The 17152-nt window shown below is 39.7% G+C and overlaps 1 protein-coding gene across 8 annotated transcripts in view; it reads right to left on the minus strand.

The window, feature by feature from the left end:
- Nucleotides 1–17152, minus strand: part of EPHA3 (EPH receptor A3) — a 345821-nt gene that overhangs the window by 111617 nt on the left and 217052 nt on the right. For all 8 annotated transcript variants that reach the window (XM_061628065.1, XM_061628063.1, XM_061628064.1 and 5 more), the window contains 2 exons: nucleotides 7665–7820; nucleotides 6324–6659 (listed from right to left, as the gene is read on the minus strand). In XM_061628065.1, coding sequence (XP_061484049.1) covers nucleotides 6324–6659; nucleotides 7665–7820 — 492 coding nt within the window. The remainder of the gene's footprint in view (nucleotides 1–6323; nucleotides 6660–7664; nucleotides 7821–17152) is intronic.

Here is a 17152-nt window from a genome sequence, read left to right on the forward strand (position 1 = left end):
TGATCCTGCCATAGAGTCGTATGAAACCACTTGCTTCAGACAGCATCAAGGGGCAGGGGAGAGATGAAGATATGAATTAATGTTTGAATGGTACAGCCACTCTAGTATTGGCCCTAGTGGGGAGTGGGAGAGGCCAACTTTGGGGACACCATTTCAGGCAACAAAACTGCCTGTTTCCCTTTCAAGTATCTTTCCAAGCACATACCCCACTTCCCACTGTTCAATACCTCACACATCCAACTCTCACCCACAGAGACCTGAAATACTTATCTCATGACATCTTGTTTGTTCTTTTCCCCTTGTCCAAGCAGCTCTCTCTCCCTCTCTGGAGGGGGACAGAACAAGAAGCTGCTATTTATTAACATTATGTAAAAATGACATCTTCTTGTTTGTTTGTTTAATTTAACAAAATTGTGCAATATATACTGTATGTTTTAGCTAGACCTGCCATCTATGGACAAGATGTTGATTTGGCTGAATGCTGTCTGGTTTAAAAAACCCAAATCCTTAAGTAGAGGTTTGTAGCATTTGGAACCATGTTCTGGGTTCGCATTAGAATTAGATCATTGTGGAACAGGAAAAAATGTCAAATATATATTGGTGTGCATTGATTCTGTATAAATCCCGAATATTGAGGCAAATCAGTGTGTTTCAGGTCATGATCTCACATTCCTCAGTCAGATCACACCCTTAGCAAGGCAGCTTCAAGTGGATCAGGAAATCCCTAAGTTTCTGAGTGACTCTGTGGCTTTAGTTTTTCCCAACAGTTAAATGCACCAATTCCCCCCCCTTTCTTTTCTGAGAAACAAAACCAAGTTGACAGGGAAAATATCCAGAGCCCAAGAGTGGAGGGGTTGAGAAACCGACAGGGCTACCTTTTAATTATCGTGCGTTATCTTCCAAGGCCACTCCAATCACAGTGATTTGGGGGAGGGATGCTGAAGTAAATAAACAGTGTTATTCTTCACATGGGTGATCATGCCGCCCTGGGCTTCTACTGGGAGGAAGGGTAGGATCTAAATCTAATAAATAAATACATACATATATAAATCACCCTCCTCAGGGTTTAGGCTGAAAGAGCAGGGCATAAGCAGCAGAGTTAGACTACTGAGTAGCCTGTTTCTTTCCCAATCATTCTTTTATCTAACAAACAATTTTAAAACATTGCTTTTCCTCTTTTTTCTTCCAGAAAGCGAGGGAATGGCAAGAAAAAAATGGTAATGTTTCCAGGTTTTTTGCTACAATCACCTAGCACAATAGTCCTTGAACCAATTTCTCTGAACTTTGGCAGGGTTTCTTATCCAGAGGCCCCTACCTCACGTCCCCAGTTGTCAAACTGATTGCCACAAAAAACTAGGCGAGGGAATGTGATTTCTATTTTCCCACCACAAAACATTAAAACATGCCATTGTGGGAGATCTTCTGCACCAATCTTTCTGAAATTTGTCAAGCTTCAGTCACTCAGAAGGGGCAATTTCATCTGTGATTTGTATCCAATTCTAGCAAAAAAATCAAAAAGTTAGAGGCTTTTTTAAAAAAATAAACATTAAAGATACCCTTCACAAAAGCTCCTGGATGGATCTGCCTTGGCAGGTTTAATCCACTCTTGAGAGGCTCCTTTGTCTACAAATTTCACCTAGTTTTGTGAAATGGGGAAAAAGAACTGTTTTCAATAGCTGTTCATGGGGGTGAAACAAAACTTCAGATTTCACAGATCAGATTCAGACTCGAATAATAAACAGAAATGAAATGACAAAGAACGTATCCAAAACAGATTGGGTTGCTTTCAAATGCTTCAAATGTGAGACAGAACTTGTGGTCACTGCACGCCCTTTATATCGTAGTTGTCTTGATTTTTTTGTTTCAGAACTACTGAATCCAGATAGTAGAAATTAGTGTAGATACTTTGTTCATTCTTTGCTGTCTGGTATTGAAGAATATTGGAATTTCCACCGGATATTGAATATACTGCAAGAAGTATATTTACTCCTTGTTTTCTTTCAGAATATTGTTTCTTTCAGAATATTGTTTCTTGAAAGGGAGAGGATTGTGGTCCGCTGCTATCCTAGTCCTAATTTAAAAGGCTTATATGATTCCAGACATTTACCAAAGGATCTTGGTAAGTATAACCTAATACAGTAAATTAAAGAAGCTAAGGATCTTTAAAATAATAGCCAACCCAAAATCTAATCTGAAAACCTAGCTACTGAGTAAACATTTGCCAAGAAGACCAGATAAATCTGCATATCAGTTTTTCAGTGGCACAGCTGTCCATCTCTCTCCATGACACATTCATAATTAGCACCTTGCCTCAGGGGATTATGGATTTCATATAGTTCTCCTGTGGCAACCAGTGACCCGTTCTAAGCAGGGTTGATTGGTGTTATTAGATAACATCTGTGTGAAACATATTATTGTGAGCTGAGATGAAGTCTTCTTCCCTTTAGCATGGATGATAACTATGGTTATAAGACACTGTCTTAACATTATAATAAAATGCAAACTAGCAGAATGTGAGCTTCTAACAGCATAATGTGATGCTTTGTCCATGTCACAATTGTCAATAAAACCCATCAAGATGTATTGCAATATCGCAGAGGTTTAAGGCAAATTATTGTAAGCTCTATGTCAAAAAGCATGTGTGACTCAAAGAAAAAATGATGGATTAAGGACCAGGAATTCTGAGCAACATCACTGCTGCTTCTGCTTGTTTGTGTTCCATGTTGCCTGGACAGTGTTTGAAATGGGGAGCCATGTGGATGAATGATATAGTCATTCCACACCTCAGTCCAATACCCATCCTCAGAAACTGACAACCCTGAGAAAAAGAAGTAATTACTTCATCCATCCCTTCTGTGTGATTTCTCCATGACGGCACATCAAAACCGACTGACCAAAAAACTGCCACTGTTATGGGCAGAGAAGGATATTTGATTTAGTCCTAAATAGTATATAGGCAGAAACTGGGACAATTGACCAAATATTCTTTCATTATGGTCCGAAGTTCATTTACAAAATCTTGTACTTCAGTAGTTGTATATATACCAGTACAATTTAGAAGGGGGGAAAAAAGAACATGCTAATATGTGTATTGAGGTGCACCACAAAATGTTCCACCTGTGCACACAGCTTTCCATGTTAACTATAGGCTAGAGCTATGGTGGAAGCTGAGGACTCTCTTCATTGACCCATCTGCAGTGCTGCAGCAAAAGTGCACACACACCCAACTCCAACTCCTCCTCTCTTCTCTCATTCATCTATTGCCACTAAGCACAACTGTCCATCTACCTAATTATCCACAAGAAGATACCCATGCACATTGGTGGTCACAATCATTCTGCCCCCAAAATGTGTAAATAGTTAGGCCTGTTGGACAATGAACCATGTGATAGCTGCTACAAAAATGTGTGTCCCCTCCTCATCATAGTCAAACTTAAAAGCAACCAAAGTAAATTCAAGTTTAGTCTTCTACACTTGAACAGATAATACTACAATTGTAACTAAAGCCTTATTAATTGCAAGCCAAACTTTCTACAGTGAAAATATACGCTTCATTTATTCATCATCCATATACAGGAAATGCAGTGGTCTTGTCAAATCCTATAGGCATGAATGGGCCTTTCTAAGGCCAGCAGAACACCATAAATTGCAGCATCAGCACTGTAAAGTAATATCTATGTAAAGCTACTGGTGATCAGGACTTAAAATATAATCCATAATATTATTAAACCTTTGTAGTGCCGGTGTTAGCCATTTATATGTTTAACATCAAAGCATTTAATTTTCTTCACTTCTATTAAATCAAAATTAATCACTAACATAACCACCATAATTTATATTGGATATTACTGGAATAAGTCTTTCATTAAAATCTGATTTTATTAATAAAACATTCTTTCTGTGGCAACACACTAAAGTATTATTTGACACTGCTGACTGGAGAGTGGGATTTAATTCTATTAGTAATTCTGCCAAATTTCTTGACAATAAAACCATCCAACATTTGAAGACCTGATTCTATTCACTTTCACTACAGTATATTAGTAGCATCTCCCCGATGCTAAGAAACAAAACTGATGTTGGCTGTTTCTCCAGTACTTACTTAGGGACTGAATGATCTGTCAATTTCAGTCCTCTCAATTTCTCATTTTTCTAATCTTAAACTGGGTTCTCCACATTTCTGCAGCAATTTGTGGATTTTTAAAAAAAATCCTCATGAAAATTCTTCAGCATTTTAGTACAAATTTCTCCTAATAAAAACACTTTTGTATGCAGTTTTGACTAACTAATGTATCTATTTTGCAAGCCATTTATCCCAATGCATTTTCGTGTGTTATTTTCACCAATATATTCATTTTGTGCACACTTTCCTCTGATATATGTACTTTTGTAAACGTTGCTTGGCTGGAGAACTGCATTGCAAAAATCAGATCAGCATGAATTTCAAAGGATGTCTGTTTTTCGATTCGAATAGTGTTTTGGAGAGTGTGAGTTCGATAAATCCAGCTTTAAATTTGAACTGAATTTAATTTCTCCCTGTCCCTACTTATGATACAGTAAAGGAGAAAACACTGTCTCACCCTAGATAGTTAGCTCCAGATGCCCAGAAAGGGAAGTCCATGTGTCTTCATCATCCCTTGCTGGCTCAGCTGGATGGGATGTTGGAGATGTTGAGGCTTGTCTCTACATGTGCCAGGTGACTAGGATTTCAATTGCCCAGCAGAGGCAGAGAAAGCCTGCGTGCCTCCCTCATCAACCCTGAGCTGGAGAGGAATGGCAGAGGAGGTTCTGTTTCTTCCAGACCTCATGATGAATTTCTAAAATATAGCATGTGGTCAGGGACAAGACCCTTTGGAGCAGGATTATGTCCTGACAATTACAATTTTTTTTTGGCAACCAAGACACCCCAATTTTCTTGATCTCTGGGCCTGATAAGTAACAGTATTTCGTTTTTGTTGTGCTTTCTGTTGTTTGTTTGTACATGTTTTTGTGATTTTTTACTATGATATATTGTATTTTATCTTGTTTGTTCACCGCCCTGAGAGCTATTCTGCTAAGGGCGGTATATAAATTGAAATAATAAATAAAATAAATAAATAAACAGCCAGAATAACACCCCCTCTCCCCAAATAGAAAGCCCAAAGGCAGAGAGAATGGCTGCAACTAGAGATAGGCAAACATCCACTGATCTTTTTGGACTGACTCAGAAATGAATTTATTTCTTTACTCAAAAGTTGGAAATAAAGCAGTTCATTTTGAGAGCCCATGGCATGAGCTCAAGGCCCGCACACACTTCTCAGCAGCTGACAAATACCCAAAGTTTCCTCCCTGCCCTTCATTTATTTATTTAAAAGGATTAATAAAAATTTTGCATTATTACCAAAAAGAAGTATAAAATATACCCCAAAGGTAATGCAGTTAAAATAACAATACAATAATACTAGAAGATGATCAGCAGACAGTCATTAAGATTTCACTCAAAAAACGCTTAGGAAAATAAAAAAAAGTTTTGAGCATGCATCTACAAGAGTAGATTGTTGGAGTATGCCTTATCTCAAATTATAAATGAATTCCACATTAAGGAAGCCACAACACTGAAAGTCCTACTACTGGTGAACCCAAGGCAAACATCTGCAGCTTCCAGACCAGCCTCAAAGACAGCCCCACACAGAACGCTTTGCAGTAATCAAGTCTTGAGGTTACCAATGTGTGGGCCACTGTGGCCAGACTATCCCTGTCCAGGAACAACTGGCACACCAGCTGAAATTGTGTTGCTGGCACACCAGCTGAAATTGGTAGAATCTCCTCCTTGCCAGTGAAGCCACTTGAGACTCTAGAGTCAAAAGATGAATCAATAAGTACCCCTAGACTATGAATATGACCTTTCAGAGAGAGCATGGCCCCATCCAGAAAGCCTACCTGGCCTGGGAACAAACCATGAATTGGGCTTCCATCTTGCCAGGATTCAGTTTCATTTTATTGGCCCTCATCCCATAAATATATCTACCAGAAAGTGGGGATAAGAGTGGGAGCAACAGAATAAAGGAGGGTGGAGGGAAGGTCCACCCCCTCCATAATCCTGATGCACTACACATGTTCGGCAGCATATCATGCTAATGGAGAGGGAGTGGAGAGAAAGGAAGAAAAATCCCTTTCTTCTTCCTGCCATAGCTGCAGCCGTATTTCCACTTGCTGGTAAGTAAAGAGAAAAGCGCTTTGAGAGGTGGGAAGTTGATAGGGAGGGATGAATGGAATGTGGGGAGGGAGTCCTGAAATCTTCCCAGGTTCAAATAGTAGAACCACCATGAAAATACAGTACTTACCAGCTTGATTAGTTGTAATGCTAACTGAAGCTAACTGTCTTGCGAAGGTACTCAAATCCGACACTCCATTAACAGCATCTATCTCAAACGTGTAATTTGTGTGAGCCAGGAGGTCCACTACAGTAACTGTAGTATTGGTGAGCCCAATCTGACGTGGAAGGAATCTTACATTAATACTACATGGTTCACACAGTTTGGTTGTTCCCCCACATTTCTTGCATACAATGTTGAAAGTGACATCTTTCCTGCCCCCGGTGTCCAAAGGCCAGCTCCAATCAAGGATCACTGATGTTTCATTGATATTAGATATAACATTTCTGGGAGCAGAAGGCGGTCCTACGGAAGAAATGGAAAGAAAATTATGATTGTTTAGTCTGTTTGAATTGCAAGGCCATAAAAAGCATTGAAATATGCATCTGACAACAGGTGCAGTGCTTTTATGATCTGCCTCATTTCTCCAAAGGCAGGTACGTTTATTTATTTTTTTTAAAAAAAGCATTCCGAAAGTAACAAACTGTGACTGTTACTACATAAGCATTTAAAACAATTTGCTACTGATCATAATCACTCTCACGAAGCATGTGTTTGAGAAGAGTAGTATCAGTTGTAGAAATTTTCAATATCTTAATTATGTTTGACAGAAAACAGCAGGGAAACAGGAGAAAGAAAAATATGTAAAAGCCACACTGTAATTTGTTAAGGAACAAATAGAAAGCAGAATCGAAGACTGGTTCTCACTTTTGGAGGGGCATGGGACCCTTACTTGAGTCACAGTGCAATCCAATACATGTATATGCAGAAGTAAGCTCCATTGGGTTCAATAGGACGTATTCCTAGGTAAGTGTATCTTGGATTGCAACCTTACTTTCCCATAAGAATACGTCTAAAGTTGCACAACAGTGACTTAGTGAGTATTTTGATCTGCAGTATTATCAGTTTTTCAACAAAAAGTACTGGAATCAAGGTTTGCTTCTGCTGCTGCTCCTACATATCATAGTAAAAATCATAATCAATGTAGATAGCACATTTTAATGTAAGAAAAGCAAAAAGAAGAAGACAGAAATCAAGCCTAAAGTAGATAACAATGTAAGGATGTAAAAACATTCATTTCTGCAGCTTTTATTAAATGCAAGCTGTTTGGTTCAAGAATTATTGAACAAAAAGTTAACGAGAGAATTTTTTCAACAACTACAGTACAATAGCGTAAATAGTTTTAGTTTCAAAAATAGTTTAATTTTCATTGTGAAAAGAACTGAGGTAGAGGGACAAAGTTGGAGACTGCTGAACTTATAGCTGAGACTAAAATATAAGCACTGTTTTTAACATATTGGGGTTACTCACTTGTGCAAGCCATGGATGGAGGGTCTCTCTCAGATCGAAAGTAATTCTTTTCACACTTGCAGTTTGTAGAACCCTCCACATTCGTAGAACTGTGAGGTGGGCATTTGGCACATTTAACATTACCAGCAAAGGCTTTGTAAAAACCAGGTCGGCAAGCTGTAAAATAAGAGTAGTTGGTTATAATCTCTCATAGAACATGGTCTTGTCATTCGTTGTTGAGGTTGGGTAATGGCTAAGGGCAGGATGATTTCTAGCACCTCTATAAAAATAACGCCAGAAGAATAATTTGGGAGGCTTCTTCCACCATACCTTTTGCCTCCATGGAAGTGATTTTGAAATGGTGTCATTGGCTCAGTGGCAGAGCATCTGCCCTGGCATCTCCAGGTAGGGCTGAGACCCGTCTGAAACCCTGGAGAGCCATGGCCAGTCAGTATACCATTGGTGTAGATAGATGGATCATTTGTCTGACTCAATATAAGGTAGCTTCTTAGGCTGCCTTATTGGGAATATTGGGAATTCAAAGTCCATATGGAAAAACAGGACATGCTGGAGAAGTATGTTACACTTTAAGGCTTAGTTTAACTCTACAAAAAGTTGTATTGTTTCTAAACTAAGTTCACAGTAGTCCATCCACTAAAAATGATTGCTTCCATTTTAACAGATGCCTCATTATTTTTCTTAATCATTGAGAGGAACTCATGCCCAAAGTAAGGTAGTACTCTGAGCAACAAGCAGGTAGGTAGACAATGGGGAAATCCTGGTGGCATTCCTCAGCAACAAGTTGCCCAAACCTAGGGATAACAAGTTTATATCAACTACAGGCAATAGTGTTGGATCTCCAATGTTACCTGACTTCCCAGGTAAGGGGGAATGCTGTGTGAAGCTGCAGCTGAACTACAGTAGCACAAAGAGCATGGATCCAATGCCTGCTCTGCAGGTTTCCTAGTTTAAAGTCCATGGAACCTAACAGGCATGGGCAATTACCCACCTGAGTGGGCCAGTAACCAAATTGGACTGCTCAAGTGTTCAAGCCAAACACATGAAAAACCTTAATAGGTTTTTGAAATGTTCAGCTTGGACACTTCAGCAATCCTTATTCCCAATTTCCACATTGGAGAAGAGAAACATATGGCAGGAGGCAGGGCAGTGCAATAAGTGGTGGAGGACAAGGGTGTTATTTGCAGCCAGCAAACATGGAGCTTGAAAGCTCTGAATAATCATTAAAACTTGACAATCAAATTGTTATTCACATTAAATGAAAGTTACCATTTATGCATTTTTAGAAGTTTCCCACAATTCTGTTCTGTGTACTATTCCTCACCATCACTGTGCTTTATTTTTGTTTGATCTCTTTAGCACACCAAAGTGGCATATTGCTAAAAGAAAATGTGAAGACTGCAATGCTCATCCTGTCTGAAAATCTATAGAAGTAAAAAAACACAATGAGCTCATCTGGATAAAAAGCAACTGCTGCTCAATATATGCTACAAAAATGACTCCTGCATTAACCAGGGCTGTTAGGAAAGATGATTAAGCTTGTATAATCTGATGTTTTTGTTAACTTGTTGACTATTTGAATTTATTTTCTAACAGTGAATTGTGTAACTTTTTTTTTCATGTTGTGAGCCGCCTTGACCATAGATTGCTATGGAAAGACTGCATACAAATAAATAGTGATGCTGCTGCTGCTAGTGACAAACTCCAGGTGGTGGTGTTTCATTAATATTGATATTAATATTATTGGTATTAATATTCCCCTATTGGTATTAATTGATATTAATATTCCCCTAGACTTTCTCCTCTGCCCAGACTGAGTCAGTGCAACATACATCAAGTTAATGCATAGTGAAGAGTGTACATAACTTTATAGCACTGCATAGCATAATTTCAATTTTTTGTAGGATCAGAATGACTATAATCCTTTGCATAGTTGACCTGGAACACTGACCTGAGTGGTACTTCTGACTGCATAGGTTCAACTCCTTTGTAAAATACACCAAGCTTTTACAAAATATATTTAGCCAGCTGAAACACAACCTTTAGCTTTCATTTAGAAATAGAAACAATCTTTCAAAGAAGTGTTACCACTGAAGCTAGCTGCTAGCATGAAGTAGGAACTCCCTCAAAGGAAATAAACATACAGCCTCTGCCTAGTTCGTTTCCTCATTCTCTGACATCCTCTACTGTAATCTGTTAGAAACAAAACTCATAAACCAGAGCAAGGAGACTCGCTCAATTCACCTAGAGGTCTGGCAGATGAGAGCATTGCTTCTGCTTTAAAAAAAGTTCCAGAGCTCCACTCCCCTAAACTCTCCCCTCTACTATACCACTAAGTCCCACAATGGAACTTAGTGCCTACATATAGGACTGTAGTCTCAATATGTTATTTCCAAGGTCTCCACAACTCTACACATAAAGCTGTGTCTACAACAACCCATCTCACTTTTCTTTTCAGGCAAGGTTGCTTTTCCTCTTCCTTTGCACCAGGCTGTCATTTCAAGTGTCAGGCTTGAGGGAACAACATACCTCACCATGTGTAGTAAATCATAGGGAAAATAGCAACTCCTTAATGAGGAGCCACTGGCTTTCCTGCTCTGGAGCAAAGGAAGAGGAATCTTCATGAAGGACTCCGCTTGGGATGTGCTGTAGCTTCCAAAAATTAGTCTCATCATGTCCTTGGATATCTCCAGGAAAAAGAGCTGCTGCAGATATACTGTAAAACTTTGGAAGATAAACTTTTGAAGGACTTCCTCCTCCCACATGAACCTGGTTGTCTATTGTGTTTTGTTGTCATCAAAGACCTTGCTCCACATGCCTAGCAGAGGCAAAAATGTGCTGCATCCCAGTCAAGTTGCAGCACCCCAACTCTTGAATTTCTACCCAAAAGTGTAGTGATTTGTCCCATTACAGATGACTTTGAGGTTCCTCATGGATTATTTTTAAATGGCTTCTTATTCTACAAGGCCTTTCTCCTGTGTTAAATGCTTGCCTGCTACATGGATTTGAGTTTTTGGCTCTGTCTTCATGTTCTCTGTTTTTAGCTTTCTTTTGTATTTTTGTTTTGTTTTAAGTCAACTTGAGAATCCTTTTGAGGTCTGAAATGCAGGTTACAAATAAGTATGTGCGTGCGCACGTAGCAGAAGGAAGTGAGTGAGGCATGGTGGCAAAGACAACATCAGGGCCTGCTCTATTCAGACTGTCCCCTTCTTCCTACACAGCCAATGGAAACCACCTGCCCTGTGAGAAGGAAAACAAAAGAGAGGGAGGCAGCCAAAGGCGACATCAGCACCTGCTCCAGTTAGACAAAGGCTGCTTTCACACATGGGGCTGATTGTGTTAGTTTAACAGATTAAAAAGATAGCGCTTCTGTCCCGATTTCTAAAATCCCTTTCACACTGCAGTACCTTTTGCTAAGGAACAGCAGCTTTTTCAGCCGATATACCTGCATTTTGCGTAACAGTCTTTCACATGGCTTGTTTTCATCCCTCACCCATTATACACATGCACACTGTTCCCCATTGTGTAGGTCTAAGATCTCATCCTGTAGCCATGCAAGCCCTCTCCCTTTAGGATCTGACTTTTAAAATTATTGTAGTTGTATCAAGACAGGGGTGTGCATGGGCATGGCTGTTGCTATCTGCGCTGATGCCGGAATACTGGTACAGTGTTCGCCAGACAAAAAAACAAACAAACCATCCTGTGTGACTAAAGGGCGGGAACACACTGCATGCTGGGATGCCTGTCACATTAGCGGCTGCAGCTAGCGAAAAACTCCAGCAATCTTCTGGGTTCCCAGCCTTGCTAATGGATTATTTCTGGTATCATTTATCACGGAAATCTGCTCTAAACTTGCACTGTATTTCACTAGAATTCCAGAGCTAGCTTGTGCATTGTGTGAAAGATCAAATATAATGCACAAATTACCAGGTAAGAAATAGTCAGAATAACGGAATAAAGTGCAGTGTGAAAGCACCCCTGGTGTGGGGAACCTTTGGCCCTCTCGAGAGTGATGAACTACTACTCTTGTCAACCCCAGGAATCATGGAAAATGGCTAGAGGTGATGTGAGTTATAGTTCATCTAGAGGGCCAGAGGTTCCACACACATGAGTTAGACTGTCCCATTTTACTCATCCAATCAGGACCAACCTTAATGTAAATGTGTGTATGGAGGGTGGAGGATGGAGGATGGAAAAAAGCAAACAGACCTGCCCAAAGACCTCACTTAATAAAGAGATGAAAAACTGAAGCAGAACATTGCAGGAAACCTCACAATAAAGCCAGATTAGTTAATTTATCGTCTCCAGAGTCAGAAATTTCACTAGGCCTTTTTGTTTTCCACATGGCTCAGCTACCAGTGTGCTGAAGAAAGCAGTTATGAGGGAAATGAGCTAGTTAGAACCCTGCTGTCCCATGATGCCCTAGTGGGAGGATTCTGATTTGTATCTTCCCCTCAGGCTCTCTTACACTTCTTCTATCTTTATGTGTCAAGCGAAGCTAAGATTATTCAGTGCTACAGCCCTCAGGAAAAAAACAGTAAGCAGGCAATTATATTGTAAATTAAAACCTGGAAAGAGAACATTATAAAAAGGTGGTCACACCAATTTTATTTCTTTGACATTAAAAAAACGACTGGGAGAAAGAATAACAGCTTTCATTTCAACAGATATTACTTTTTCAGGGACATATATATATTTGGCTGGAAGAACCACATTTGACTTTGTCAGATGAAGGACATTGGATTTAAACAAAAACAAAAACAGAGCACATTCCTTTTCATATTTTTTAAAAAAGCTAAAAATGGAATGTGAACAATATTTTTATTCATATGCTTATAAATGTAACTAATGCAACCGTTGGGTTGAAAACATTATTCTTGCCTAAGCTGGGAAGTGATAAGCAAGCAGCAAGAGGGTCGGAAATGTAATAAGCCCACAGCCAAACTCTGTCACTCATAGGATCTCAGCCTGTAACTCTGCCCAGCGTTAACATATGATACAATTAGGTAGCACAATGTGGAATTTATTGGCAAAGAAGCCCACACACTTTTGGCTACAAATGTGCAGTCAAGATGAGGGATGCAAACATGTTACAAATATAGGTCGGGTTTCTGCCACAAGCACAGAGCACCCCTTAACTTTAGTTTTATTGGAACTCCTGTCTTTAAATGTCCCAATCAATCAGTGTAAACGCACTGGGATCACTTACGAGTACAAGCCCTTCTCTTTTTTGATGGATGAACAAATAGTAGACAAATAGGCACTCATATCTGGATTGTTCTGCAATGATTCCATGCTTCCTTGGGTTCCATCATATCAGGTTGCAAATATCCATTCCATCTGATAATTAATGTGAGTAGCTGACTGCCCATCAGTTTGGAAATGAAAGGAAGGGGTCTACATTCTTCAACTAAACTAAACCTCTTGGTCTTTGCATTTATTTATTTTATATTTTTTTGAGGAGGAGGAGGAACATACTGCCATCCAAAGCTACACAAAAATCTTGGATTTTCCTTTAATTATCTACAGGCAAGTCTTACTTCTACCCTGTGGAGGGAGAAAAAACAAGAGGGAGGATTAGGGTCACATCCACACCATAAATTTACAGTACATGGCTTCTCCCAAAGAATCCTGGGTACAGTTTATTAAGGGTGCTGGGACTCTGTGAGAGTTAAACTACAATTCCCAGATGTTTGGGGCAAACCATGTGCTTTAAATATATCATGTCTGTGTAACCTAGGTAGAAATTATATGTTTAATGTCTAGATTATTGTAGATTCCTTTTAAGGAATAGTTTATTGTAGAATCATTGTAGATTCATTTTAAAAATAAAGTTTAAAGGTGTTGGGTCAGCCACCAACTTAGATGGCTTTAAAAGGGAATTAGATAAATTCATGGAGGATAAGGCTATCAATGGCTACCAGCCATTATGGCTATCCGAGGATCAGAGTTGGTATACCAGTCATTGGGGAACAACAGTTGGAGTCAATGGACTCATGTCCTGATTGTGGACTTCCCATAGGCATGTACTTGGCCACTGACACAAACAGGATGCTGGACTAGATGGGTCTTTGGTCTGATCCAGCAGGGCTCTTTATGTATTCTTAAAGTGACTTAAGTGGACAATAAGCACTTAAGTTCCATTGATTTCCTCTGAACTATGGAACACCCTTCCTGACGAGGTACGCCTGGCGCCTACTTTACTATCCTTTCGGCGCCAGGTGAAAACCTTCCTCTTTGCCCAGGCATTTTAATATTTTTTAATATTTTTTAATATTTTTAACATTTTAGTATCTCAGTATTTGTATTTAATGTTGTATTTGTTAGTTATAGGTTTTATTTGTTTGTTTAACTGTTGATTTGAGAATTAGATGGTTTTTTAATATTGAAATGTAAATATATATTTTTATTTGTTGTACACCGCCCTGAGAGCTTTGCTATGGGCAGTATAAAAATTGAATTAAATAAATAAATAAATAAATAAATTACATCTGTTGGGGAAAAGCCCACTTTTAGCTTTTGCTGGTTTATACAAAGAGCAATATCAACTTGGAAATATAAACTAACGCCATGAAGCAGCACCAGATAAGTAAGATGATTCCCTGGATTCACTATCCAGGCCCTTGTCTGTGCAAGGTCAAAACAACATGTCACTTATTTGTGAAGTGAGCCATGCTGTATGATCCCATAGGAACTCCATTCTTTATATTCTGAACAGAAGTACAATACTTTGAGTCAAAGTCTGTAACACTTTAATGCATTGAAAGTGACTATGTGCAGTCATTAAGCGAAGTATGCAATGGGCTGCAGTGACCCTTTATTTCCTTTTACTGTTCCTTACTGTTCAATTTAAAAAAAGAGGGAGGTTTCAGGGGGGAAATGCCACTGCTAATTTAAAGCCAGGTGTTTAGAAAACAAGGGGAATTAACCAATATGGCTCATACGGATAGCTCCCCCTCCTCCTGCATGCTTTAACAAGACAAATGTCAACAGCCCAAGAATATACTTCACATACATCTTTGCTCTATAAACACCATATTGAAAAAATGGAAATGGACTGCCTTCAAGTCGATCCTGACTTATGGCAACCCTATGAATAGGGGTTTATGAAGTGGTATTCAGAGGGGGTTTACTATTGCCTCCCTCTGAGGCTAGTCCTCCCCAGCTGGCTAGGGCCTGCTCAGCTTGACGCAGCTGCACAAGCCAGCCCCTTCCTTGTCCACAACTGCCAGCTGGGGGGCAACTGGGATCCTTGGGACTATGCAGCTTGCCTACAGCTACACAGGTGGCAGGGCACATAACCCCTGAGCCCCTCACTGTGGGGGTGATCTTTAGCTGGCCCTTTACACCCAGGAGACACGAGTGGGGATTTGAACTCACAGACTCTGGACTCCCACCCAGGCTCACCTCCCCACTGTGCTATACCAGCTCTAAACACAATATTAGAGTGTACCAATTATGTTAAGGATAAAGCTTCCTTTTTTTAAAAAAAATGACAGACACTAGATCAGTTCAGGCAATCATATCTAAGTTTATTAACCAAGATGCACACAAGCCTTTTGCTTGGACACAGAACCCGTTCCTTTCTCTTCTGGTGCAAGCCACAATTAAACCAGGATATATAGCCAGTTCTGATGAAATGGAAAACTGTGGTTCAATAGATTCTTCCAGACTTAATTGTGGCTTACCACGAAGGGGAGGGGGTGTATAGGAGTGGTACAACAATGGGAACAATTACCTAGGGAGGTGGTGGGCTCTCCCAACACTGGAGGCATTTAAGAGGCAGCTGGACAGCCAGGTATGCTTTAAGTTGGATTCCTGCTTTGAGCAGGGAGTTGGACCCTTCCAACTCTACTCTTCTATGATCCATGGCATGGGTAAAAGGCTCATGCGTTTCTTGGGTCGGTAAGGTGATATATGTTCATCTGAATGTGCAAAGTAATTGTGTTTTCAGTAGTTGGGGCTCCTATACTACATCACCCAAAGAACCAACATTTCACGTTTTATGCATTGCAGGATAGTGGGAAGAAAGGATTCAGAATTCATAGTTTAAATCTTTCAAATTCAGTTTCCTTGTTCAAATAATTTGTGTGATATTCTACATATAATAAAATGCTGACTTCCAAAAATGAGCTTCCTTCTGTAAGGGAATAATGCATATAAAACAGATGCAAAACAGCCTCTCCACATAATATGATTTTTAATGTATTTCTCACAACTCCTGATATGTGATTAATCTTGTAACATTTTCACCTATAGTTTAATTGCATTAGCATGCCAACGCTCTTACTTTGTCCTCCACTTTATCAGACTTGTTAAGTGAAAATGAAAATAAAACAGATTCCAATTTATGAACAACTATAAATGAGGAGTATCTCAATGCAGCGTACTTTTCTTGAAGTGGGTATTTCACATCTGCACCTGTGCTGGGGGTGGGGGAAAACAGGACCCAGTATCCACTAAATTGGGCTGAACGTTCAGGTGGAGAGACAAAAAATTCCCCCCAAAATCGGAGGGGATGGGCAAATTTCTACATTTTTTTTAGGGTTGGGGCATACCTTAGTTTAACATGAACAAGAGGTGGCCAAGTGTTTCCTTTTTTTCTTTTTTAAAGCTTCACTGGCATTCATAGCAGCAGCATGGTTCTTTGCAGTTTCCAATTGGGCACATTCCTGGGAAGGGCAGATGCCCATGATATTACACGGTATTACTCCCATGAAGGGATGGGATGCATTGGCCAGTGTTGCTTCGAAAGCATTCCATCAACCTAACAGGTAGTATCAATTTGAGTTTCTTCTTTGTCCATTATCAGGTGCTTTTAAAAACATAAATATACTGCCTTCAAGTCGATTCTGACTTATGGTAACCCTAAGAATAGGGTTTTCATGAAGCTGAGAGGCAGTGACTGGCCCAAGGTCACCCAGTGAGCTTCATGGCTATGTGGGGATTTGAACTCTGGTCTCCCAGGTCATAGTCCAACACCTTAACTACTACACCACACTGGTTTTCTAATCTTTTACCAGTCCAAATTTTCCCATCCCCCCAAATATTGATATTAATATCAATATTTTCTTTCAAAATATTGATATTTTAAAGGAAATATTAGTAAATGAAAAATATCAATATTTTGAAAGAAAATATGGATAAAGGAAAGGAAAGTGGCTTTGCCATATCCTCCTCCGTTGTGACTGAGGCTGGTCAGTTTTCACATTAGCAAGCAGACACTGGCTGTTTTCCTTTTGGAAAGGAAAGGAGGCAAGCAGCTTTCAGTGTCCCTCCCATCCCCACCTCCTCCTTGGCAAGACCTGAGTTCTTAACATGAGTGAGACTTGGCTTGCTTGCTTCCACTTGGACCATTTGGGTGGAGAGAAGGAGAGATGGAAACCCATACTGCTGTGCTGTGAATAAAATCATAAAAGAACAATATATTCAAGGGAATATTCAAGGGGGGGGGGAAATCCTGTGATGGGGAAAAGCCAGTGAAGGTTGGA

This window comes from Rhineura floridana, chromosome 5 (assembly GCF_030035675.1).
Source record: "Rhineura floridana isolate rRhiFlo1 chromosome 5, rRhiFlo1.hap2, whole genome shotgun sequence".
In the NCBI taxonomy this organism is placed as follows: Eukaryota; Metazoa; Chordata; class Lepidosauria; order Squamata; family Rhineuridae; genus Rhineura; species Rhineura floridana.